This window comes from Leucoraja erinacea, chromosome 25, assembly GCF_028641065.1.
Source record: "Leucoraja erinacea ecotype New England chromosome 25, Leri_hhj_1, whole genome shotgun sequence".
Taxonomy (NCBI): Eukaryota; Metazoa; Chordata; class Chondrichthyes; order Rajiformes; family Rajidae; genus Leucoraja; species Leucoraja erinaceus.
The window spans coordinates 24,460,680-24,485,233 of record NC_073401.1 but is presented as its reverse complement, the minus strand read 5'-3'; the positions used below and the strand labels follow the sequence as shown (position 1 = coordinate 24,485,233).

At 48.8% G+C, this 24,554-nt stretch overlaps 1 protein-coding gene across 4 annotated transcripts in view; it reads left to right on the top strand.

The window, feature by feature from the left end:
- LOC129709123 (RNA-binding protein Musashi homolog 1-like) overlaps positions 1 to 24,554 on the top strand; it is a 118,643-nt gene that overhangs the window by 36,048 nt on the left and 58,041 nt on the right. For all 4 annotated transcript variants that reach the window (XM_055655247.1, XM_055655245.1, XM_055655246.1 and 1 more), the window contains exon 6: positions 14,293 to 14,385. In XM_055655247.1, the coding sequence (XP_055511222.1) occupies positions 14,293 to 14,385 (93 nt within the window). The remainder of the gene's footprint in view (positions 1 to 14,292; positions 14,386 to 24,554) is intronic.

Below are 24,554 nucleotides of genomic sequence, written 5' to 3'. Positions count from 1 at the left end.
AGTTCCTCCAGCATTTTTTGTCAACCTTCGATTGTTCCAGCATCTGGAGTTCTTTCTGAAACAGAAGACAGGTGTGAATTGGAGTGAAGTGTGAACAATCTGTTCTTGTGACCACTAAGTACGCATGCACAATCACTGACTCCAGGATGCTGCCTGAGCCGCTGAGTTACTCCAGCACTTTGTGTCTATCTTCGGTGTAATCCAGCATCTGCAGTTCCTTTCCACACCCGTTCACACTAGTTCTGTTATCCCACTTCCTTACTTGCTCCCGACGCACTGGCAACCATTTATGGAGCAGTTGCCCTACAAACACGCATGTTTTTGGCATGTGGGAGGAAACTGGAACACGCCTGGTCACGGGGAGGACATGCAAACTCCACACAGATAGCACCTGAGGTAAGAATCGAACCTCGGTCATAAGGTCAAAGGAATAGGAGTAAAATTAGGCCACTCGGCCCATCATATCTACTCTGCCATTCAATTATGGCTGATCTATCTCTCCCTCCTAACCCCATTCTCCTGCCTTCTCCCCATAGCCTCTGACACCCGTACTAATCAAGTCCCGATTAAAGGAGGTGCTGGACCACTCGTTGCCAGTGGGTCTTTGGTGCTGTGAGGCAGCAGCTCTACCCACTGCCCCTCTACGTTGCCCTCTGGCCAGTCCCACTCGTGTAACTCTGTGTCTACACTATGGTAGTGGTTGCTGCTGTGAGAATCTCCAGGCGGAACTTGAAGCGTGTGCTGTGATATCTTCAGGATCAAATCCCAAAACCCACTGTCTCTGCCAGTGAAATGAGAGTTGATTTGTGTATCCGGTGCCTTTCATGATGGCGTCAAGACACCTCTCTGTCTTTCAGACAGTTGACACGCATTTGAAATGTGCTTAGTCTTGCGATGCTGGGCACTCGAAGACAGACGTGTACAGCAATCTCCGACAGACAGCAGTGTGGTCTGTTTGAAGTGATGTTTGGTGGGGGATGTATGCTGGAGGGGACCCTGGGGAGAAATCTCTGCTTCCTCTTCAAACAGGGGAGTGGGTCCTTTCTTCTCTTCCTGAGGGGGAACATTGAACACTGACGTAACATCTGAAAGGCAGCAATTCTGTCCGCAGAGCCCACTCCACGCAGCACTAAATTGTAGACCTTGATTTTGTTTCAGTCCCTGGTGCGGGTCTCGAACCTGCAACCTTGTAACTTTGAGGCTGGAGCAAGCCACACCTCTGCCTTAAACAGGAGCAGAATTAAGCCATTGGGCCAATTAGATCAACTCCGCCATTCAATCGTGGCTGATCTACCTTCTTCTTCTTTTGTGTGGCGTGCACAGCCTAAAGTTGTTGGACAACATGTACTATTTGATCTTCCGTTTGTGCACGTTGAGTTGATTGCAGGGCGGACCATGTGAAGGTTGCAATCTTCCACCCCGCTGATCTACCTTTCCTTCTCAACCCCATTCTCCTGCCTTCTCCCCATAACCCCCTGATGCCCTACTGATCAAGAATCTGTCAAACTCTGAAATATCCACAGATTCACCACCCTCTGACTAAAGACATTCCTCCTCATCTCCTTTCTAAAGCAACATCCCTTTATTCTGAGGCTATGGCCTCTGGACCTAGACTCTCCCAATAGTGGAAACATGCACCTGTGTACGCAAGTTAATGCTGAGTAAGAGGACTGCCTGCTCTAGATTGAGTTTGGTTTATTGTCACGTGTACCAAGGTACAGTGAAAAGCTTTTGTTGTGTGCTAACCAGTTAGTGGGAAGAAGGCTCAATAGACAATAGGTGCAGGAGTAGGTCATTCGGCCCTTCGAGCCACCACCGCCATTCAGGGTCCCCATGGCTGATCATTCCCCAATCAATACCCTGTTCCTGCCCTTCTCCCCATATCCCCTGACTCCGCTATCTTTAAGAGCCCTGTCTAGCTCTCTCTTGAAAGTATCCAGAGAACCGGCCTCCACCGCCCTCTGAGGCAGAGAATTCCACAGACTCACAACTCTGTGTGTGAAAATGTGTTTCCTCACCTCCGTTCTACATGGCTTACCCCTTATTCTTAAACTGTGGTCCCTGGTTCTGGACTTCCCCCAACATCGGGAACGCGTTTCCTGCCTCTAGTTGAGGCAGAAAAATTCTGGGAAGATGACAATAAGGTGGAATGAGTGCAGAGAAGATTTACAAGGAGTTTTTTGAGGAGTTGAGAGTCGGAGCTATAGGGAGAGGTTGGGCAGGTCAAGACTTTATTCTGTGGAGCGCAGGAGGACGATGGGTGATCTTATAGAGATGTATATAATATTGAGAGGAATAGATAGGATATGAGTACTCTGGTACAGCCTGGGGCGCTCGGCAGCTGCGGCTCAGGGCGTTTGACGGGCCGGATGTTTTCGGGTTACGGGCTGTATTTGGCCCCGGGCCGTATGTTGTCGATCCCTGGTCTAAAGTCTCAGTAGCCTGGAAGTTGCATGATGAATCTGCTAATGTTGGAGTGGTGAATCTCTGGAACTCTCTGCCACAGAGGGTAGTTGAGGCCAGTTCATTGGCTATATTTAAGAGGGAGTTAGATGTGGCCCTTGTGGCCAAGGGGATCAGAGGGTATGGAGAGAAGGCAGGTACGGGATACTGAGTTGGATGATCAGCCATGATCATATTAAATGGCGGTGCAGGCTCAAAGGGCCGAATGGCCTACTCCTGCACCTAATTTCTATGTTTCTATGTTTCTATGTTCCCAGTCCTAGCAGAGCTGGTTTTGGATTGTTATTGCCACGTGTACAGAGGGGCAGTGAAAGCTTGTGTTTTGCATGCTATCCAAAGCGATCAGATTATCCCATACATAAATACAATCAAGTGAAACTCTAGTACAATAGATAGAATAAAGGGGATACATAGAAAATAGGTGCAGGAGCAGGCCATTTGGCCCTTTGAGCCAGCACTGGCATTCAATATGATCATGGCCGATTATCCAAAATCCCGGCTTTCTCCCCGTATCCCTTGATTCCACTAGCCCCTGATCCCGTTGTGGGAAGATACAGACTGCAGAATGTAGTTGGGCACTGCAGCACATCAGTTCCATAGACAGCCTGCAATAGAGCAGAGGTGATTCGGACAGTAGTATGAGTTTTAGAATGCAGCACGGATACAGGCCAACTGATTCTATGCCGACCGACGATCCTCGTACACTAGTTCTATCCTAAATACTTGGGATAATTCATAGAAGTCAATTGATCTACAAACCTGCACGTCTTTGGAATGTGGGAGGAAACCGGAGCAGTTGGAGAAACCCCACGAAGTCACGGGGAGAACGTACAAACTCCGTGCAAACCCGAGTCTCTGGCACTGTACAGGGCCTGCCCCACGAGCATGCGACCTGCATGCGGCGAGCGCGACCAAACCGGAAGCGGGGGCCGTGCGGAGGTCAAGTGATCCCCGTATAGGGCCGGTCCCACCAGCATGCGCCTGCATGCGGCTAGCGCGACCAAACCAGAAGCGGGGGCCGCGCGGAAGTCGAGTGAGTGACGTGAAGTTCGAGCGAAGTTCGCGCGTGACGTACAGCGTCAAGACGCTGCGCACGCCCGTCGAGGCGGTGAGTATGGCCTCAATGCAGCTGCGGGCCGGCAGGCCATTGCCGCGTGGAATTTTTGAACACTTGTCAGATTTCCGGACCCCGCGCGATGTCGGGACCAGCTCCGCACGGCTCCGGCGATTGAAGTGGGACCGGCCCCGCGAGGCCGTATGGCTCAAACGACCACGTTAGGTCGCGCTTGCCGCATGCAGTCGCATGCTGGTGGGACAGGCCCTTTAGGCAACAACTCTACCGATGCTCCACCGTGCCACCCTAAAACGCTAGCTTATGGCTTAATTCATTCTAATTTCCAGGAGTGCATTTTTTGCAATGACAAGCATAAAGCCAGAAGCTGTTGTCAATGGTTTCCTGCTGCTTTGCAAGTCGGAGCTCTGAGGAAGTCACTCTTTAGCAGAACGGTGAACTAGAAGGAATTACACATATAAACTTCAAGAGCCATTGTATGAAGTGTAATTTAGATATTTTTTTAAATTGTTATGCATTTCTGAGTAATCTCACTGTGCATGAGATAATGTTTTTTTATTTCAATGCTTTTTTCCCCCTCAAGTATATTTAAACTCCCAGACTTAAATTATGCTTCTCTTTTTGCTTTAATTGCATGTTTCTATTTTTATTTTAGAGTCCACAGTTTGAGAGGAAAAAAATAGTTACGAAGTGTTCTCACTTTCTGGTTTGCTGTGTGTGAATTCTTTAATGTGCTAGGTTGCTCACTTTGAGTCCGTGTCACGAGGTTACTGATCGTTGCGGCCGGGTTTCAATGAAAGCCAGAACCATTGCCTTAAAATAGACACAAAAAGCTGGAGTAACTCAGCGGGTCAGGCAGCATCTCTGGAGAAAACGGAATAGGTGACATTTCGGGTCGAGACCCTTCTTCACACCTTCATTCCTTTTCTCCATCTTTTTGTGTACATCTTCAGTTTAAATCAGCATTTGCGGTTCGTTCCTACATCATTATCTTAAAACTGCATTATCCAGCCCTATCAGTGCACCGAACCTACTGTGGCACAGCGGTAGAGTTGTTGCCTTATAGCCCTTGCAGCGCCAAAGACCCGGGTTCGATCCTGACTACGGGTGCTGTCTGTATGAAGTTTGTACGATCTCCAAGATCTTCGGTTTCCCCCCACACATAAGACGTGCAGGTATGTAGGTTAATTGGCTTGGTATATGTGTAAAATTGTCCCTAGGATAGTGTTGATGTGCAGGAACCGCTGGTCAGTGCGGACTCGGTGGGCCGAAGGGCCTGTTTCCGCGTTGTATCTCTAAACCAAACTCTGGTCTTAGTGAAGGTACACAAAAATGCTGGAGAAACTCAGCGGGTGCAGCAGCATCTATGTAGCGAAGGAAATAGGCAACGTTTCGGGCCAAAACCCTTCTTCAGACCCGGCCCGAAACGTTGCCTATTTCCTTCGCTCCATAGATGCTGCTGCACCCGCTGAGTTTCTCCAGCATTTTTGTGCACCTTCGATTTTCCAGCATCTGCAGTTTCTTCTTAAACACTATGGTCTTAATGAAATGCGTGTACTAGTTTTTTAAAAAACAAAGCATTGAAGCAGTGAGTGTAAAGAAGCTGTAAATAACATTTTATGGCTGAGTGGCTAAAGGTTTAGGTTTTCATTTTGATGGAAAAAAAAACAAGTAAAGAATTAAATCTCCCAAAAAACCCTGGTTTTAAAAAAAGTCCAGGAATCCCATCTAATAAAATTGGAATGTGACTTATTCATGCAGTGTAACTCTTTAGCAGTCCGTTTGTATCTTATACTGGTTTTCATTTGTTTTTGCGGAAAAAAAAAAAAAAAAAAAACAGACGGGGTAATGATTTCCAAACCATTGGTTTTAAGGCCCCATGCATAAAAATAGAACTTGTCTCACTGCCGAAGTTAATGGCGTCACATTTACAAAAAAGCAAATGTGAAACTGGCCCAGCTCATGGAGTGATTGGGGCACTTAAGATTAAATATATTTTTTTCAAAATTAACATGTAAAAAAAATTGCAGGATCATTTATGGACCGAGTGATTTTCGACCAAATTAACATAGACATAGAAACATAGAAAATAGGTGCAGGAGTTGGCCATTCGGCCCTTCGAGCCTGCACCGCCATTCAATATGATCATGGCTGATCATCCAACTCAGTATCCCGTACCTGCCTTCTCTCCATACTCCCTGATCCCTTTAGCCACAAGGGCCACATCTAACTCCCTCTTAAATATAGCCAATGAACTGGCCTCAACTACCTTCTGTGGCAGAGTATTCCAGAGATTCACCACTCTCTGTGTGAAAAATGTTTTTCTCATCTCGGTCCTAAAGGATTTCCCCTCTATCCTTAAGCTGTGACCCCTTGTCCTGGACTTCCCCAACATCGGGAACAATCTTCCTGCATCTAGCCTGTCCAACCCCTTAAGAATTGTGTAAGTTTCTATAAGATCCCCCCTCAATCTCCTAAATTCTAGCGAGTACAAGCCGAGTCTATCCAGTCTTTCTTCATATGAAAGTCCTGACATCCCAGGAATCAGTCTGGTGAATCTTCTCTGTACTCCCTCTATGGCATTAATGTCCTTCCTCAGATTTGGAGACCATACTGTACGCAATACTCCAGGTGTGGTCTCACCAAGACCCTGTACAACTGCAGTAGAACCTCCCTGCTCCTATACTCAAATCCTTTTGCTATGAATGCTAATATACCATTCGCTTTCTTCATTGCCTGCTGCACCTGCATGCCTACTTTCAATGTTAAAGAGGGAACTGCAGATGCTGGGAGAATCGAAGGTTACACAGAAAAGCTGGAGAAACTCAGCGGGTGCAGCAGCATCTATGGAGCGAAGGAAATAGGCAACGTTTCGGGCCGAAACCCTTCTTCAGACTGATCAGGGGTGGGGGTGGGTGGGGACAAGAAAGGGAAAAGGAGGAGTAGCCGGAAGGCTGGAGGGTGGGAGGAGACAGCAGGGGAGCTGAGGAAGGGGAGGAGACAGCAAGGACTAACAGAATTGGGAGAAGTCGATGTTCATGCCCCCGGGGTGCAGACTCCCCAAACGGAATATGAGGTGCTGTTCCTCCAATTTCCAGTGCTGCTCGCTGTGGCCATGGAGGAGACCCAGGACAGAGAGGTCAGAGGCGGAGTGGGAGGGGGAGTTGAAGTGCTGAGCCACCGGGAGGTCAGCTAGGTTATTGCGGACCGAGCGGAGGTGTTCGGCGAAACGATCGCCCAACCTCCGCTTGGTCTCACCGATATAGATCTGCTGACATCTAGAGCAGCGGACGCAATAGATGAGGTTGGAAGAGATGCAGGTAAACCTCTGTCGCACCTGGAACGATTGCTTGGGTCCCTGAAAGGAGTTGAGGGGGGAGGTAAAGGGACAAGTGTTGCATCTGCTGCGGCCGCAAGGGAAAGTGCCCGGGGAGGGGGTGGACCGAGAGGGAAGGGAAGAATTGACAAGGGAGTTATGGAGGGAGCGGTCTTTGCGGAAGGCAGATATGGGGGGAGATGGGAAGATGTGGCCAGTAGTGGGGTCACGTTGGAGGTGGCGAAACTGACGGAGGATTATTTTTTGTATGTGATGGCTGGTGGGGTGAAAGGTGAGGACTAGGGGGACTCGGCCCTTGTTGCGAGTGCGGGGATGGGGAGAGAGAGCAGTGTTGCGGGGTATGGAAGAGACCCTGGTGCGAGCCTCATTTATGGTGGAGGAGGGGAACCCCCGTTCCCTGAATAGTGAGGACATTTCAGATGTCCTGGTGTGGAACGCCTCATCCGTGGAGCAGATACGGCGTAGACGGAGGAATTGGGAGTAGGGGATGGAGTCCTTACAGGAAGCAGGGTGGGAAGAAGTGTAGTCCAGATAGCCATGGGAGTCAGTGGGTTTATAGTGTATGTCGGTTAGAAGTCTATCACCTGCAATGGAGATAGTGAGGTCAAGGAATGGTAGGGAAGTGTCGGAGATGGTCCAGGTGTATTTCAGTGCCGGGTGGAAATTAGTGGTGAAGTGGATGAAGTCCACAAATTGGAGGAACAGCACCTCATATTCCGTTTGGGGAGTCTGCACCCCGGGGGCATGAACATCGACTTCTCCCAATTCTGTTAGTCCTTGCTGTCTCCTCCCCTTCCTCAGCTCCCCTGCTGTCTCCTCCCACCCTCCAGCCTTCCGGCTACTCCTCCTTTTCCCTTTCTTGTCCCCACCCACCCCCACCCCTGATCAGTCTGAAGAAGGGTTTCGGCCCGAAACGTTGCCTATTTCCTTCGCTCCATAGATGCTGCTGCACCCGCTGAGTTTCTCCAGCTTTTCTGTGTAACCTGCCTACTTTCAATGACTGGTGTACCATGACACCCAGGTCTCGTTGCATCTCCCCCTTTCCTAATCGGCCAATAAAGGGGGAATTGGGATTGTAACTGATTGCAGCAGCCTGCCTGCCTCTACTCAGTTATGCAAGTTGTGTTTGCTTACATCACAAAGGTTTGTAACATATACTTTCTACCTCAGTCCACAATAATCACGACACAATAATAGTCACTCGGAACCTGAAACTTAAAACAAAGCAAGGAATGAAAAGCTTTGCTTTTAAGAGCATATTTTAAACCTTCCTAAAATAAGGATTAAGAAGGAGTAATCCAATCCCTTGAGAGCAAAAACCAAGACTTGGTGACTTCAGACAGCATCACTCATTCATCAACAATTTTTTTTTTTTTTTTTTTAAATACAAGGTAATTACTGCAGTATGGTTTTGGGCACTTACTTTTCCAAAAAGGGTCTGGAAAGCAAGCGGTCGTGCTTGTTTTATTTTCTTGTGTAGCTTTGAAACTTTGTCTGTACTCTTAAGATTTAGTGTTTTAAGTTTAGAGATACAGCGCGGAGATGGGCCCCTCGCGCCCACCGAGTCCCTGCCGACCAGCGATTCCCCCGCCGTACACTAGCACTATCCTGCACACTAGGGACAATTTACAATTATACCAGGCCGATTAACCTACAGACCTGTACGTTAAGTGTGGGAGGAAACCAGAGACCTTGGAGAAAACCTACGCAGATCATGAGGAGAATGTACCAACTCTGTACAGACAAGCGTTTGTAAACGGGAATGAACCCGGGTGGATCTCTGGCGCTGTGAGGCACCAACTCCACCGCTGTGCCACCGCTGTGCCGCCCAAAGTCATTGGGATTTTATACAGGGCCAATTGAATAGTTCAGCAGCTTTGGAGTGTTCATTTTATTTTGTCATGTGGTCATAATTTGGGGTGTGGGGGTCTCTTTCAGTTTTGGTTTTCAGGCATAAAGCTTAGAGGGGTACGGGCCAAACGGAGGTGAATGGGACTGGTTTAGATGGGGCATCTTGGTTGGAACGGGCGAGTTGAGCTGTTTGTGTGATCTACGACATGATGTTGATGTAATCCTATATTTGCAAAAGCGGGATTACTAAACGTGTATTTTTGGCAGTGTGGTGCAGCAGCTAGTTTTTTTTGTTGTGAAGGCTTTTTTCCTCTTGGTCTGTAGAGCAGTTGCCTGCTGTTTGTGGGATCTTCAGTGCAGGTCCTTCTCTGTACCTGCCCTGTGTTTCTGTACTGAAGGTGGGTGGGGGGGCTGGAGCAAGTTCATCTCTGGCCCCTAATCATCTCTGCACCTCTCTCCCTCCCTGTGTGCTTACTGACGCAGCAAATGGAAATATGAAAATGAATCCTTGAAACCGGAGAGCGAGAGGCGGTTAGTTCCTGGCTGTACCACACCCGGCTCGTCAGTTCCTGAGGATTGATTTTACAAAATAAAAGGGTTGCAACACCTTCACAGAGTTGATGTGGACAAGCTTTTCCCTTTGAGAATAGGGAAGATTCAAACAAGAGGACATGACTTCAGAATTAAGGGACAGACGTTTAGGGGTAATATGAGGGGGAACTTCTTTACGCAGAGAGTGGTGGCGGTGTGGAATGAGCTTCCAGTGGAAGTGGTGGAGGCAGGTTCATTGGTATCATTTAAAAATAAATTGGATAGGCATATGGATGAGAAGGGAATGGAAGGTTATGGTATGAGTGCAGGCAGGTGGGACTAAGGGGGAAAAAAAAATTGTTCGGCATGGACTTGTAGGGCCGAGATGGCCTGTTTCCGTGCTGTAATTGTTATATGGTTGCAACACGGAAGTAGTCCATTTGTGCCCTTGTTTCTGCGCTGTTGAAATGAAGCCACTCTCCCTGGTGCCACCATTTTAGGAACTAGATCACGTCTCTCATCCAAGGGCTGTTTAAATGTGATCAGGTCTTTGAGTTCCAGACCCCTTCCCACCTATAGGTGAAATTTTGTCTTCCACATCTGAGGTCAGGAAGCAGGAATAGATAGCATCGATATATCCCTCCCTTATCACCTCTTCCAAAGCCAACAATGGACCATTGTGGAGGCCAATTCACTGGAAGTTTTCAAGAGAGAGTTAGATTTGGCTCTTGGGGCTAGAGGAATCGAGGAATATGGGGAGAAAGCAGGAACGGGGTACTGATTTTGGATGATCTTATTGAATGGCGGTGCTGGCATGAAGGGCTGAATGGCCTACTCCTGCACCTATTATCTATGTTTCTAACTGCATTTTGTTGTCTCTGTACTGTACACTGACAATGATAATTAAAGTTGAATCTGAATGTGATTTCTAACAGACTGTAGCTGGGACATGTTGGCCGGTGCGGGCAAGTTGGGCCGAAGGGCCTGTTTCCACACTGTATCGCTCTAAGACTCTATAATGAACAGCCTAATCATTGGTTTGTGTTTGCTGCTGCTCTGAGGTACAATTAACAATTGCTTTCACCAAGTGAATCCCCAGGAATGGCAAGTGAGATGAATGGTTAGTTGACTTGCTTTTGAGCTTGGTTCAGGGAGGGTTGGGAATAATACCCTGTTGTTCAATAATTGCCTCGTGAACTCCCAACTCCTCTTATTCATTCACATGAGGGCATTGTCTCAGTTACTCCATTCCGTTAATTAACGAATTGGCTATAGGTAGAGAAAGCTCTCAAACGATGGCGAGGGCAGCGGTAGAGTTGCTGCCTTGCAGCGCCAGAGACCCGGGTTCGATCCTGACCACGGGTGCTGTCTGCACGGAGTTTGCACGTTCTCCCTGTGACCGCGTGGGTTTTTCCCCAGGCGCTCCGGTTTCCTCCCACACCTTCAGGTTTGTAGGTTAATTGGCTTTGGTAATAAAATTGTGAGTTGTCCCTGGTGTCTGCTGGATAGTGTTAGTGTGCGGGGTGCTGCCACACACTCAGTTGCAATCTTTCAGGACTGTCATTAAAACAAGACCTTACCCTCCCCCCCCCCCCGCCCCCCCCACCTCAGAAGTATTTCATAATCTAGCAGAGGTGGTGCCAAATACATAGACCCTCCAGACCAGCAGCACTCAAACTGATTGCCTGGTCATCAGCTGCTGCTTGAGGTGCATCTGCATCACTTGGCCACTACATATCCCATTAACATTATTAAACAGACCTGGAGTCGGGTTCACACAGCACAGAGACAGGCCCTTCAGATGCGGACTCCCAGGAGGTGTTTGGAGAAAGCAACAAGCGGGTACAGGTGCAGCCTTGCTCAATATGATTCAGCCTTGCCGCACAAACTCTGGGCATGTGGAGGTGGTGGGGGTGTTGCACAGTCCACTGGTGAAGCATTAAACCAAGGCCTCACCTGCTCTCGATCACAAGTGGACTGAAGCTGTTCCTTGGCAGTAGTTGTGAAGAACAGGGCAATACTCCCTGGAGCTCCGATCGATATTAATCCCTCAACTAACTCACTGAAGACACCATCTGGCTAATTTACTGATGTTTGAAAGAGTGAACTGTATATTTTAGATTACAACTGCAGGATAAAGAGCATGGACTGTAGTGTGTCGGGAGATCCCAATGCATTTGTACCGAGGGCTGAAATGCAAGGTTTTCATCCCATCCTTGGACAGAGAGGAACGAGTCTGTTTGTCTAAAATTCCTATGTTAAATGGAAAATATGGATATGGAGTTGCTTTACGAAATGGTTTTGAGGGGGGGGCAGGTGTAATCATGCTCATTGCGTTTGATGTTAAAGTTTAGAGATACAGTGCGGGAACAAAGCCTTTCGGCCCACTGAGTCTACTCCGACCAGCGACCACTCTGTACTCTCCCACACACTAGGGATATTCTATGGAAGCCATTTAACCAACAAACCTGTATGTCTGTGGAGTGCTGGAGGAAACCGGAGCGCCCGGAGAAAACCCACGTGGTCACAGGGAGAACATGCAATCCCCCATACTGACAGCGCCCGTAGTCAGGACGGTACCCGGCGCTGTGAGGCAGCAGCTCTAACGCCGCGCCACCATCTTGCCCTTTGCTTTCTCCCCTCTCTACTACTGCTATGCTGCAGTGCTGAGAACAATGTCCTGCACCTTGTATCTGTAAGGCAGCATCTCTACCGCTGCGCCACTGTGCCGCACACGGGCGTGGCTCACCGTCGATCTGAAGTAAAATGGATCAAAATGTGCACGTGTGTTAAGCGGGGAGCAAAGCGCTTGCCCTCGTATGCAGAATTTCCATTTAAATAGCTTTTCAGTGAAAAGTGTTCACTGAATTATCTCTGCACAGCAAGGGCGCCATTTCAAGTGTTAATTGATGATTGTGTTAATTTTTGATGTGTTCTCTTGTATCATGCTGTTATGTATAATTTTTTAATTATAACGTTAAATGAAATTGCGGACTTTTTTTTGTCTTTTTCTCTGTTTTATGTCTGATTCTGTCTGTTTCTCCATTTTTCTCTCTTGCTGCTTCCGCTGTTTCTTTTTGTGTTTGTTGTCTTCTTTCATCTGTCTGCATCTGTGTGTGACCGCATGTGTCCCTCCCCCCCCCCACCCCCCCCCAAACCTCCCCATCCCCAATAGCCTTTGTACGTGGACCACTTCCAATGTCTAATGTATCACAGTCCCAATGTCTAATGAGTTGGTTGGAAGCAGAAACTGAAGCAGAAGTTGGAAGACTCTGCTGGAGGTCTGCAAGTCTAAAAGGAGGGGGGGGAGACAGACAGGCAGACAGAGATGGACAGACAGGCAGAGAGAGACAGAGAGAGACAGACAGACAGAGAGAGACAGAGATAGACAGACAGAGACGGAGACAGACAGGCAGACAGAGAGACAGACAGAGACAGAGAGATACAGACAGACAGAGAGAGAGACAGACAGAGAGATACAGACAGACAGACGGAGACAGACACAGACACAGACAGACAGAGACAGACAGACACAGTGAGAGACAGAGAGAGAGAGTGTGAGAGAGAGACAGACAGGGAGAGAGACAGACAGACAGAGAGATACAGACAGACAGACGGAGACAGACACAGACACAGACAGAGAGAGAGACAGACAGATAGAGACAGAGACAGACAGGGAGAGAGACAGACAGACAGAGAGGGACAGACAGACAACGGGTGGCATGGTGGTGCAGTGGAGAGTTGATACTTTACTGCAGCAGAGCCCCGGGTTCGATCCCCACTCTGGGTGCTTGTTTGTACGTTCTCCCCGTGCACGTGGATTTTCTCAAGAGTTCTTCAGTTTCCTCCCACACTCCAAAGACGTACAGGTTTGTAGGTTAATTGGCTTGGTATAAGTGTAAATTGCCCCCAGCGTGCATGGAATAGTTTTAATGTGCGGGGATCGCTGGTCGGTGCGGACTTGTTGGCCGAGATGTCCTGTTTCTATATCTCAAATTTAAACTAAACTGCGCCAAAAGATACAAATGTTGTAGGATTGTTGAAATACTGATTCCATCAGAACAGTCCTGCCAGTGATCTTAGGAGATAGAACATGGTACAGTACAGGAACAGGCCATTCGGCCCACAGTGTCTGTGCAGAACATGTTGTCAAGAACAACTCTTGATCTTGGGGAAGAGGTTGAGTGGACCTTGTTGGGTTTGGGGGGCTGAGGCTCTGGAAGGAGATGGGCCAAGCAAGTGAGATTAGTTACTGCCTTGTAGCCAACTGACTTGATGTCCCCAAAGATACGAGAGTTTGTAGGTCAATGGTCCCTGTGAATTGCAGGCAGCCCGTAGGCGAGTGGTTGAATGGTCGCGAGGGGCAATGAGAATGACGTTTCGATCCGAAACGTCGCCTATTTCCTTCGCTCCATAGATGCTGCTGCACCCGCTGAGTTTCTCCAGCACTTTTGTCTACCTTCGATTTTCCAGCATCTGCAGTTCCTTCTTAAACCTACAACCCTGTACGTGTTTGTAGTGCGGGAGGAAACCGGAGCACCCGGAGAAAACCCACGTGGTCACGGGGAGAACGTACAAACTCCGTACAGACAGCATCCGTGGTCGGGTTTGAACCCGGGTCACTGGCTCTGTGAGGCAGCAGCTCTATCGCTGCGCCACCGTGCCGCCCTGTTGCACCCAGGAAGGCCCAAGACCAATCTTAACCTTGGGGTAGACGGGACGGTTCCCAAGGCCTCGTTCCTTGCCCTGGAAACTGGACTGTGGCCATGAAGGGGGGAGCTGGCACGGTGTGACGATGTTGTCTGAATCGCATCAGCTCGGAAGCACCAAAACCATAAACTTTTGGGGGGCAAAACGCGCGGCGGCGTTGCAAGATCTTCCTTTCCGTCTCTCGACACCCGCATGTCGTCAGCGGGCGAGAGAACAGTGCGTTTGTTGTCTCGTAGCCTGACGGCGTACCTACATTGGGACAGTTTCAATAGGTACATCGGGGAGAAACTCGTCCACTTCTAACCTGAGCCCGTTCCCTTTCCGATAGATGGTGACCAGGACAAAGAAGATCTTTGTGGGTGGATTGTCAGTGAACACCACGGTGGAGGATGTCAAGCAGTATTTTGACCAGTTTGGAAAGGTGAGTGAAATACGAGCCTGCCTGCCTGCCTGTGTGTGTGTGTGTGTGTGTGTGTCCCGCATTCATTGCTATTGTGTGTTCGGATCCATCCTCGAATCTGGGTCACCGTTTTGTTTTCTCGCTACAGATTTTTCCAGTTAAGAATTGAAACTCTCTGGCGTTCTTCCCCCGCCCCCCTTCCCTCCCTCCGTCCCTCCCTCCCCCTTTCTCCCCCCCCCCCCCCCCCCCCCAGAATAATGTGAGAAGAAGGGGTTTGGTGCCTGCCTATGGATTTTTTTTTTTTCCCCCTTAGTTTTGCTCATTGAGCAGCTGCACTTGGGGTCACTGCTCCCTTCTTTCCCCCCCCCCCCCCCCCCCCCCCCCCCCCCTCCTCCCCCCTTCCCAACCCTTGCACTCCCTCCCCACCACCGCCATCCCAATGCACCCCCCCCCCCCCCCCCCCCTTGTTGGTGCCACTGTCGCCATGGCGACTGGCCGCGAGGAGCAGTCACACACACACACACACACACAGGTTCTTTTGTCTGCCCTTCAATTCAACGCTGGCATGCAAGCCAGTCAGAAGTGACAGGAGAATAGGCAAACTCCTCGCCGCTCTCTCCGGGGGATCGCGAGAGTAATGGGCACGAGGAGAATTGCTGCCACTCAGGCTTACCTTCAACCGTCTGAGACGACTGTCCGGCCCCAGTTACGGTACCCCCCCCCTCCCCGATTTGGTCAGCTCCCCCGCTGTTTATTAATCTCCTCCAGTTTCCATGGCTCCTCGGACAGCTTTTTCGGAAACAAATTAGGGGGCCGCTAGCATTTACTACTTGGCCAATGGGAGCGTGGGGATCATCAGATTTAACAGCGGATTGCCGGGCTCTTTTATGCCGCTCCCAGAGCTAATAAAAGGAATTACAAATCCTTTTGTCAGATTAAAGTCTCTGGACCTCCCCCCCCCACCTCTACCGAGGCCCCAACGTGGAGATGGTCAGAAATTTTACCTCAACGAGATCTTTACAATACATCTAAATAAATAAATGAACCTGGATTCAAAATAACAAGCGCAGGCGCATGTGGCTCCTGCTGTTCAACACTGCTGCTTAAATTCCTGATCCCATATTCCTCAGATTCTTAAAAACACAAAAGTTAAAAAAAAAAAAAAAAAAAACTTGCTCCAAACCAAAATGTCTGGTCAGGATAAGTGGAAGCATCTGAGATTAACACCCTGCAGGCGGAGAGGCTGCAGAAGAGGGAGGGTTGTTGAGTGTAGAAGGAGCGGTTGGTTGAGGGAGTGGCTGGAGGCACAGTCGGAGGGTGGTGGCTTGCTGGTGATGGAGTGGCATTAGGTGTAGATCTGAGCCATCACCTGGGGACCTGCAGATACAGTCGGCTGGAATGCTTGTGGATGAGGGACTGGCGGTGGGTGTAGATGGAGCGACCACCTGTTGGTGAGGCACATACAGTCATGCAGGGTGGCTGTGGCTGAGGTCAGCTGTGAAAGGTGTAGCGTGGTGCCTGTTGATGGAGGAGTGGCTGAAAGTACAGTCGGAGGGAGAGGGGGTTGAGCGTTGGTAAGTATCGTCAGGGTACTGCCTGTACCAGCTGTAGTCTTTGCTTTTAAAGTGCTTTTTGCTGCACATGGTCTTGTGGAGAAAGCGTTGGAGGCAAGGGGCCAACAGTTGAAGAACTGACCTTTCAAAACAGCCCTGGGAATGAAGTCCTGGCCCTTTGGAATGCGTTTAAGACGATGGCCTGTGGAGGTTGGCTGGTTGAGTAGAACAAAAGTAGAATTTGGCAGGGGGTTTGTAGCCTGATTACAGCTGGAGCTTCCCTTGCACAATGTTGCTTAGTTCAGAATATTGAGTTTGTTGTATCCTCCCGCACCGGTCCTTTTGCCACCTAGCATGACCCAGTAGAGCAGTGAAGACCCTGATGAACTAACTGCACTGCTGGGCAGTCAGGCCCTGCCTGCGTTAGTGCATCTAGCAGTTAGGCATCAAGATTGCTCCAAGGTCCCTCTGCTGCCCTTGGGGCTTGGCAGTCCATTGATTAGATCGAATGTTATGGACATTGGAGGATGTTAATGGTCAGAGCATCTTCATGAGCCATCCACTAGGTGGGTGGTCTATTGATGCAGGCAGTAATGATCCACCCAACCTGCTCATCTCGCCTCTATCTCTTTCTTTCTCTCCTTTCGGCAGGTGGAGGCCTGTCATACGAGGAGGGACTGAATTGGTTAGTTTAGTTTAGAGATGCAACGTGGACACACCTTTGGCCCACAGACAACTAGCGATCCCTGCACACTAAAACACTATCCTACACGCTAGGGACAATTTACAATTTGACCAAAGCCAATTAACCTACAAACCTGTACGTCTTCAGAGTGTGGGGGGGGAAAACAGAGATCCTGGATAAAAGTCGTGCAGGTCAAACGTACAAACTCCGTACAGACCACACCCTTAGTCAGGATTGAACCCGGGTCTCTCTGGCGATGCAAGGCAGCAACTCTACCACTGAGCTTGCCGCTCTCCCCTATTCAGCAGGCCGGTTTCTGAGATGGAGGGGCTGCCATACGAGGATGGGCTGAATTGCCTCATCCTCCACTCTAGAGGGCCGCGGGCTGGTTGCACCTCGATGGCATCTCTTGGTCTGGTGGGATTGACCGATGCCTATGATGGCATTCCTGATTGGAGAGGGTTTGTCCGTTCTGTAACTGGTGCCAGAGAACAGGGAATGCTTCAAAGGCTCTAAAACATAAGAGGACCATTGGGAGTTGCCCCCAATCACCAATGGTGGACGTAACTAGGTCGACTGGCTAGGACTTTGTTCCAACTGTAAAGTCTCTGATCTCAACAGCCTGCACTGAGCACCACCTGTCTCTGGATGAGTTTTGGCCACCCAGTGAAGGCTATGTGGCCAACTCACACAGTTCATCAATCTCTCTCTTTCAGCAAGATGGCAGGGCTGTCATACAAGGAGAGGTTGAATTGGCGACCCAAGGAACTGCAGGTGCTGGAATCCTCATCAAAATACAAAGTGCCCTGACAACTCAGCGGGTCAGGCAGCGTCAGTGGACTGAATCGCCAGATGACGTTTTGGATCGAGTCCGAAGAAGGGTCTTAACCTGCCCATTCTTTCTACAGATTCTGCCTGATCTACTAAGTTCCTCCAGCACTTTGTGTTTTGCTCTTCAATTAGCTAGTTCTCAGTTCCTCATAATTAGATGAAGGAAAGGTGCCTGCATCAGGGTGTCCCAAGTTTCTTGGACACAACAGGATAGATAACATGACGGATATTACTCCCCCTTCCCTCTTTTCGTCTGAGGAAATTGGAGAGATTAGAACATCTTCAGTGTAAGTCGGAGGCTGTTGAGAACTGAACGGAGAAGGTATTTCTGTCTTTTGACTGGTGAATCTTTGGAATTTCTAACGCTGGGTGTCTATGGAAAGTCGGTCATTGCTGACATACATAGCCCAGGTTTGGTGTTGGAGGGTTAGAGGAATGTGGGGATTGGACAGAAGTAGAAGGTTGGTTATGGAATGGCTTCAGCCTGCTCCTGCTGCTTGTGTTTCCTCTTAAGATCGCAATAGGAGATTGTGTCATGATAGTGAAGACTGCAGAGCAGCGGAGGCTTTCAAAGCGGAGATCGGCAGGTTTCTAGATTAGCACGGGTGTCAAAGGTTGTGGGGAGGAGGCAGGAGAATGGGGTCGAGAGGGAAAGGTAGACCAGCCGTGAATTAATGGCGGAGTGGACTAATTCTGCTCTAACATGTGAGCGGGGTCTGAGGTTTAAGTTTGCTGAGGTAACGTTGTGTTGAATTCAGTTGGGGAACTGGTCTGGCAGGGAGAAACTATCCACTGTTCCCATTTATGATCACTGTGAGGTGACGCATCCCAGACAATGTGTGTGCGTGTGTGTATATATGTGTGAGTGAGTGAGTAGGGACCATACCCGAGGGAAGGGCAGGCTGTGGTTGAAAGAAACCCTACACGACACATCCAGATAATGAATTGGAAATCCCTGCTCCAAACTTACCCATGGAGTCTATTTGGAAAACCCAGTCAATCCCAACACTTTGCCTTCAGGAGGGTTTTTTAACATAAAAACAGCGGCTCGGGTGCAGTTGCAATTCCTGTCTCGGCTGATGTGGAATCCATTCCCCTTTCCTCCCCCCCCCCCCCCCCCCCCCCCCCTCACCCTTTGTGATGGTTTCCACAGCAACCGGACTTGGAGGCAGCCCGGCAAAATGGCAGCTTGTAAAACGATCATCTAGGTGAGATAGTGGAGGACATTCCTGTTCTAGTCCTAGATATAGCCCCACTTCTAGTTCCTAGTCTGCGGGCCTTAAGTTTTAGTCTCATAGTCTCTGGAAAAAATTTAGTTCTAGATTTAGTTTAGTCGTCGTCCACAGACACTAGTGATTTTTTTTAGTCTTAGTCTTGGATAGAATTACGATCAAAATGTTCTTTGGTGCTTTCCTTAATCTCATTCTAGACTTTTCAGGAGTGCTTTTAAAGTTCTGGTTTCCAAACCAAATCAAAAAAAAAAAAAAAATATTATTATTTTTTCACTTTTCACAACGAACAAGGAAATCTGAAAGATAATCAAACTGCGGTGTGCTTGAGAACTAAGGGGAAGAATCCCGGTGCCCGTAGCCAGCATCGTAAGTGTGTTCTTTATGCGTGCGTTTACAGTTTCAATACAAGTAGCGACTGCCACCATTTTACTGTAAATTCAAGAGTCAAGAGTGTTTAATTGTCACATGTCCCAGATAGAAAAACGATGAAATTCTTGCTTGCTGCAGCACAGCAGTATATGTAAACATAGTACACTGTAAACATTATAATAAACGTGAAAAAAGTTATGTGTGTGTACATCTACACACACACACACACACACACACACACACACACACACACACACACACACACACACACACATTATACATACACGCACACATAAAAAACAAACAATAATAGTGCAAAAAGACAAAACTAATGCTCCTAAGTCTATGTAGTTCCGAGCTTATTTGGAGGTTGTAGTGTTGGTTGTAGGGAAAATACTGTTCCTGAACCTGGACATTAGATTTCAGGCTTCTGTAACCTTTACCCGATGGCAAGGGTGAAATTCTGCCGTGTATGTCGTTTTTCCTTTTTGTTGGGGTGGGGGGGGGGGGGGGGGTCTCGCCATCAAAGAAAACAACATTCTTTTTTGACACCACCAGTCTGAACCTATAAAGGGTCCTGACCTATAAAGTCACCTATCCATGCCGCCTGGCCTGCGATGGTACACCGGCACTGTGTGTGTGTGTTTTTTGTTTTGTGTAAACCAGCATCTGTAGTTCCGTGTCCACACCATTGTTTTTTATCCCGGCATTTTTCAGCCAGCAACACCCTGAAATCTGCTCGCGTTGTAAGCAGTCCGTGTGGGGTGAGAACCTGTGGCCCAGATGGCAAGCTTGCAACTTGCAACTTGTGCCCCTAAGCCAGAGTTGGCAGCAGCAGGAGTGGACATAATGCGCAGAGAGGTTGCTAAGTGGCAAGGCGGAGAGGTGCCCGGTCAGTGGCTGCAGACCAGTTGATGAGTCGTACAAGCAGAATTAGGTCATTAGGTTAAGATGGAATCTGAGGAAGATCCTTTTTGACCCAGTGGAATCTGGAACGCGCTCCCCGTATAGGCAGTGAGGGTGGATACTTACAACGTCTAAGCACTGTCCAGGTAATCTCTTGCATCAGTAAGGCATAGAAGGCTAAGAACCAAAAGCTGGTTAATGGGCTTAGTGCGGATTTAGATATTCGATGGGTCAAGGGCATGGTGGGTCAAACGGCCTGGTCCTGCACTGTATGGCTCTGTGGCAGCAAGGTGTTGCCTGGAAAATAGTTATCTTTATTCTGTGATCTATCCGATAGTGAAAGGCCTGGAGAGAGAGTGAGTGTGGAGAGGATGTTTCCACTAGTGGGAGAGTCCAGGACCAGAGGCCACAGTCTCGGAATAAAAGGATGCACCTTTAGAAAGATGAGAAATCTCTTTAGTCCGAGGGTGGTGAATCTGTGGAACTTGTTGTCACAGAATGCTGTGGAGGCCAAGTCAATGGACATTTTTAAGGGGGAGAGTGATACATTCTTGATTAGTATGGGTGTCAGGGGTTATGGGGAGAAGGCAGGAGAATGACGGGTTGAGAGGGGAAGATAGATCAGCCATGATTGAATGACAGAGTAGACTTGATGGGCCGAATGGTCTCATTCTGCTCCTACAACGTATGAACTTATGAATCTGATTTCAAGTTTGATATATTTTTTAAAGTGTTAATCTAGAGACTAGCGTGGAAAAGATGCACCAGGCTATTGCCAATGCTGGAAGTGACTGGATAGGCTGGGGCTTTTTGAGCGAAGGGGCTTTCGAGAGGTAGAAAGGGGGTGTAAAGTGTTGGATAGCCTAGGGTAGCAAAATGTAAAATTAGAGGGGGCAGGTTTAAGATGATATTTAAAGGGACAGGTCTTCACACAGTGGGAGTTGTGGACATGGAATGAGCTGCCAGGGGAGGAGGTGGTGGTGGTGGGAATAATTATAATGTTTAAAAGACACTTGGGCAGTTACATGGAAAGGTTTTGATAGGCATGGGCCAAACACAGATTATCTCAGGAAAGCACCTTGGTTGGCCGGGCTGAATTGGGCCTGTTTCTGTGCTTGCAACCCTATGATGATCTCGGTGACTTGGTTGTAAGGCAGCAACTCTACCGCTGCCCCACTGTGCCGCCCGATGGCCGACACTTAAGAAGAAGTCAAGACAGGTACAGGTTGGGTATGGATAGGACGGGGTTGGAGAAATATGGACCAAACGCTGGCAGGTGGGTCTAAAATGTAGGTGGGGCATGTGGGCAAGTTGTGCCGAAGGGCCTGTTCTCACGCTGTATCACTCTGCCTGTTGCCAGGCTGGGCGATGGGCAATTGTTGGTTGTGTAACGGTGTGCGGAAGGTGTGAGGAGGCTGGCCTGGAAACCATTCAAACAGGGTCGCTCAAAGGCCTAGAGTTGCGTTCACCAGCAGAGAGTTGAGGCAGAGTGGAACTTTGTGCAGAGACCTAGGGAGGCAATAAAACCCCCCCCACTCCCCGCCCCAAAGGGCTCCTTGCGCCCCATGAAATGAGCTCACAATGTAGCCATGGATGGGAATGGGTGTTGGGGGGGGGGGGGGGGGGGGGGCAGGGCTGTGTGGTGTGTGCAGAGAGAGACTGAGACTGAGACTGGAAGGGGGGGGGGGGGATCCTCCAAGGGTACGATGTGTTTCAAATTGAGCACTTGCCAGCTGTTGCACAAAAACAAGAGGAGTGCAAAGTAGTTTAGTTCCATTTGACAAGATGCGGGGAGCTATTGTGTGTTTGGTTGAGGGTCATTAGAATTTAGTGATTGGTGGAGGGGGATGGGAGAGGGATAACAATGGTGAGTGTATTTTCAAAATAATTGGTTTTGAAGGGTTGTGGAATATTCAATGGATGGGATAAGGCCCCTATATTGCAGGGACTGCCATCCATCCCTCTCCAGTGCCTGCGTCACTGTGTGCAGGTGCCAGTAAGGTTGATCCCCTGATCTTTCTTTCACCCAGTGGAATGCTTGACTTTCCACGTTTGTGTTTTGCCTCTTATTTTCTTCACATCAACGCACTTTACATTGAAATTAATAGCAGTTTTACTACGTTTTACCTCGGGGTTTGTCGCTAAAACTGCTCTGCAATATTTTTTTTTCCAATAAACCTACTTGTATCCTTTAGATCCCCAAATGAACTTTCTAATTTAATGTTTTTGTTTTTGTGTTTTTAATTGATTTTGAGCGCAGAACTTTTCCTTCTGGTGTACAGAATATTTCATCATCCTTCCTTGTTTATGTGCAAAAGGGAGAAATGAATGGATACAAACTCAGGTGGCAACGGTGGTGGAGAGGGGAACTGTTTCTAAAACTAGGAACGAGGAACTGCAGATGCTGGTCTACACAAAAAGGATACAAAGTGCTGGAGTAACTCAGGAGGAAATGCTGCATCTCTGGAGAACATGGATAGGTGACTTTTTTGGGTGGGAACTGGGAGCCTTCTTCTGATTGAAGAGGGGCCCCAACCCGAAATGTCACCTCTCCATGATCTGGAGACTGAGGAAGGGACATGACTCAAAACGTCACCAATCCACCTTCTTCAGACTGAAAAAGGATCCAGACCTGAAACGTCACCTGTACATGTTCTCCTGACCTGCTGAGCTGAGTTATTGTCAGACCTCGAGCACAACCTTGTTTGTGACAAACTTACGATGATATTATTGGTGCTTGGGGTTCTGACCAGCCATTATTAGTCAATCAGCATGAAGTGACCCAGACGCACATTGACTGCTCCATCTGTTTTGCATTGATCTTCCAATGTGTATTCAAAAATAACTTTGTGTGGAGCCTCCTTCACCCAGTGACAGGTTACAGAGGGTAACAGCTGGCACCTTGGAAGAGACTGGGTCTCTCGCATTTATACCAGGGTCCTCGGCACAACCCACGTTGCTATGCAGCCAGTGAGATGGTTTTGAGTGCAGCTACTGATTGATTGAATTGAAGGACACATGGAACGCTGAAAATCGATCACCCGTTCACACTAGTTCAATATTATCCCACGTTTGCATCCACTCCCTGCGGGCTGGGGGCAATGTTAGAGGCCAATTAATCTACAAGCTTGCACGTCTTTAGGATGTGGGAGAAGAACGGAACCACTGAAGGAAGCCCACGTGGTCACAGGGAGAACGTGCCAGCTCCACGCAGACAGTACCACGAGGTGGGGATCGAACCTAGGTCCCTGGCGCTGTGAGGCAAGCGGCTCTACCCGCTGTGCCACAGTGCCGCCCATTGTAACACCGCTCAGTTTGCTTACATCATTAACAGCAAAGTAAACCGTTGAATGAAGGATAAAGATGCTGGAGGAACTCAGTGGGACAGGCAGCATCTCTAGAGAGAAGGAAGAGAGATGTTTCGGGTCGAGACCCTTCTTCAGACTGAAGGTGACAGAGATGCTGCCTGGCCCGCTGAATTAGATGGACAATTTGTGTCTATCTTTGGTTTAAGCCAGCATCTGCCGTTCCTTCCGATAAATGAGGGTGGGAAAGCCAGGGATTATTCTCTAGGATAGACACACAAAGCTGGAGTAACTCAAGGGATCAGACAACATCTCTGGAGAAAAGTCTTTCCTTGGTCATCAGCGTGGCTCTGATCTGTTCTGAACCTTCTCATATCTCTGCTTCCCCTCTCCCCTAACTCTCAGTCTGAAGAAGGGTCTCGACCCAAAACATCACCTATTCCTTTTCTCCAGAGATACTGCCTGACCCGCTGAGTTACTCCAGCATTTTTGGATAGCACGCATTCGGTCCAACCCAGCATCTGCAGTTCCTCCCTACATCATTCTCTAGGAGCTCTTTGATGTTGTGTGTGAGTTTTGTTTGCACGTGTGTGAGGGAGTGGGCTGGACCTTGGTTTAACATCACCTGGTGCCACCCAGGATGGTGCAGCAGTCTCTCAGTCCTGCACTGATACAGTGTTCCTGTGTCTCGTGGTACCAAGAGTAGTTTAGTTTAGAGATACACAGTGGAAACAAGCCCTTCGGCTCACTGCGTCTGTGCCGACCAGTGATCCCTGTACTCTGGCGCCATCCTACACACTAGGGACTATTTTTACCAAAGACACTTGACCTACAAACCTGTCGTCTCTGGAGTGTGGTGGTTAAACTGGTGCACCCAGTGAAAACCCATGCAGGTCACGGGGGAGAACGTGCAAACTGCACAGACAGCGCCAAAAGACAGGATCGAACTCGGGTCTCTGGCGCAGTGAGGCAGCAACTCTACCGCTGCGCCACTGTGCCGCCCGGTATTGGAGGCTGAAAGCAGAGGTGCTTTTAGGGAGAAGCTCCCTAGTGGCACAGCATGGGGAGAGCAGCAAGACTGGGCAGCCGGGTTCATGACCACAACACTAGGCAGCCGGGTTCATGACCACCCCCAACTAGGGCAACAAAACTTATCCTTTTGTCTACCCGCTTGGGTGCCAACGTAACGTTTTGCACTTTTCCTCTTCTTCTGTCTCACCAATAAGTTTTAGCTCAACAAAGGAATATTATACAAGCCTCCCAGATCCCACCTTCATGCCCAAGCCCAGAATTTGAACTGTTTCATAGG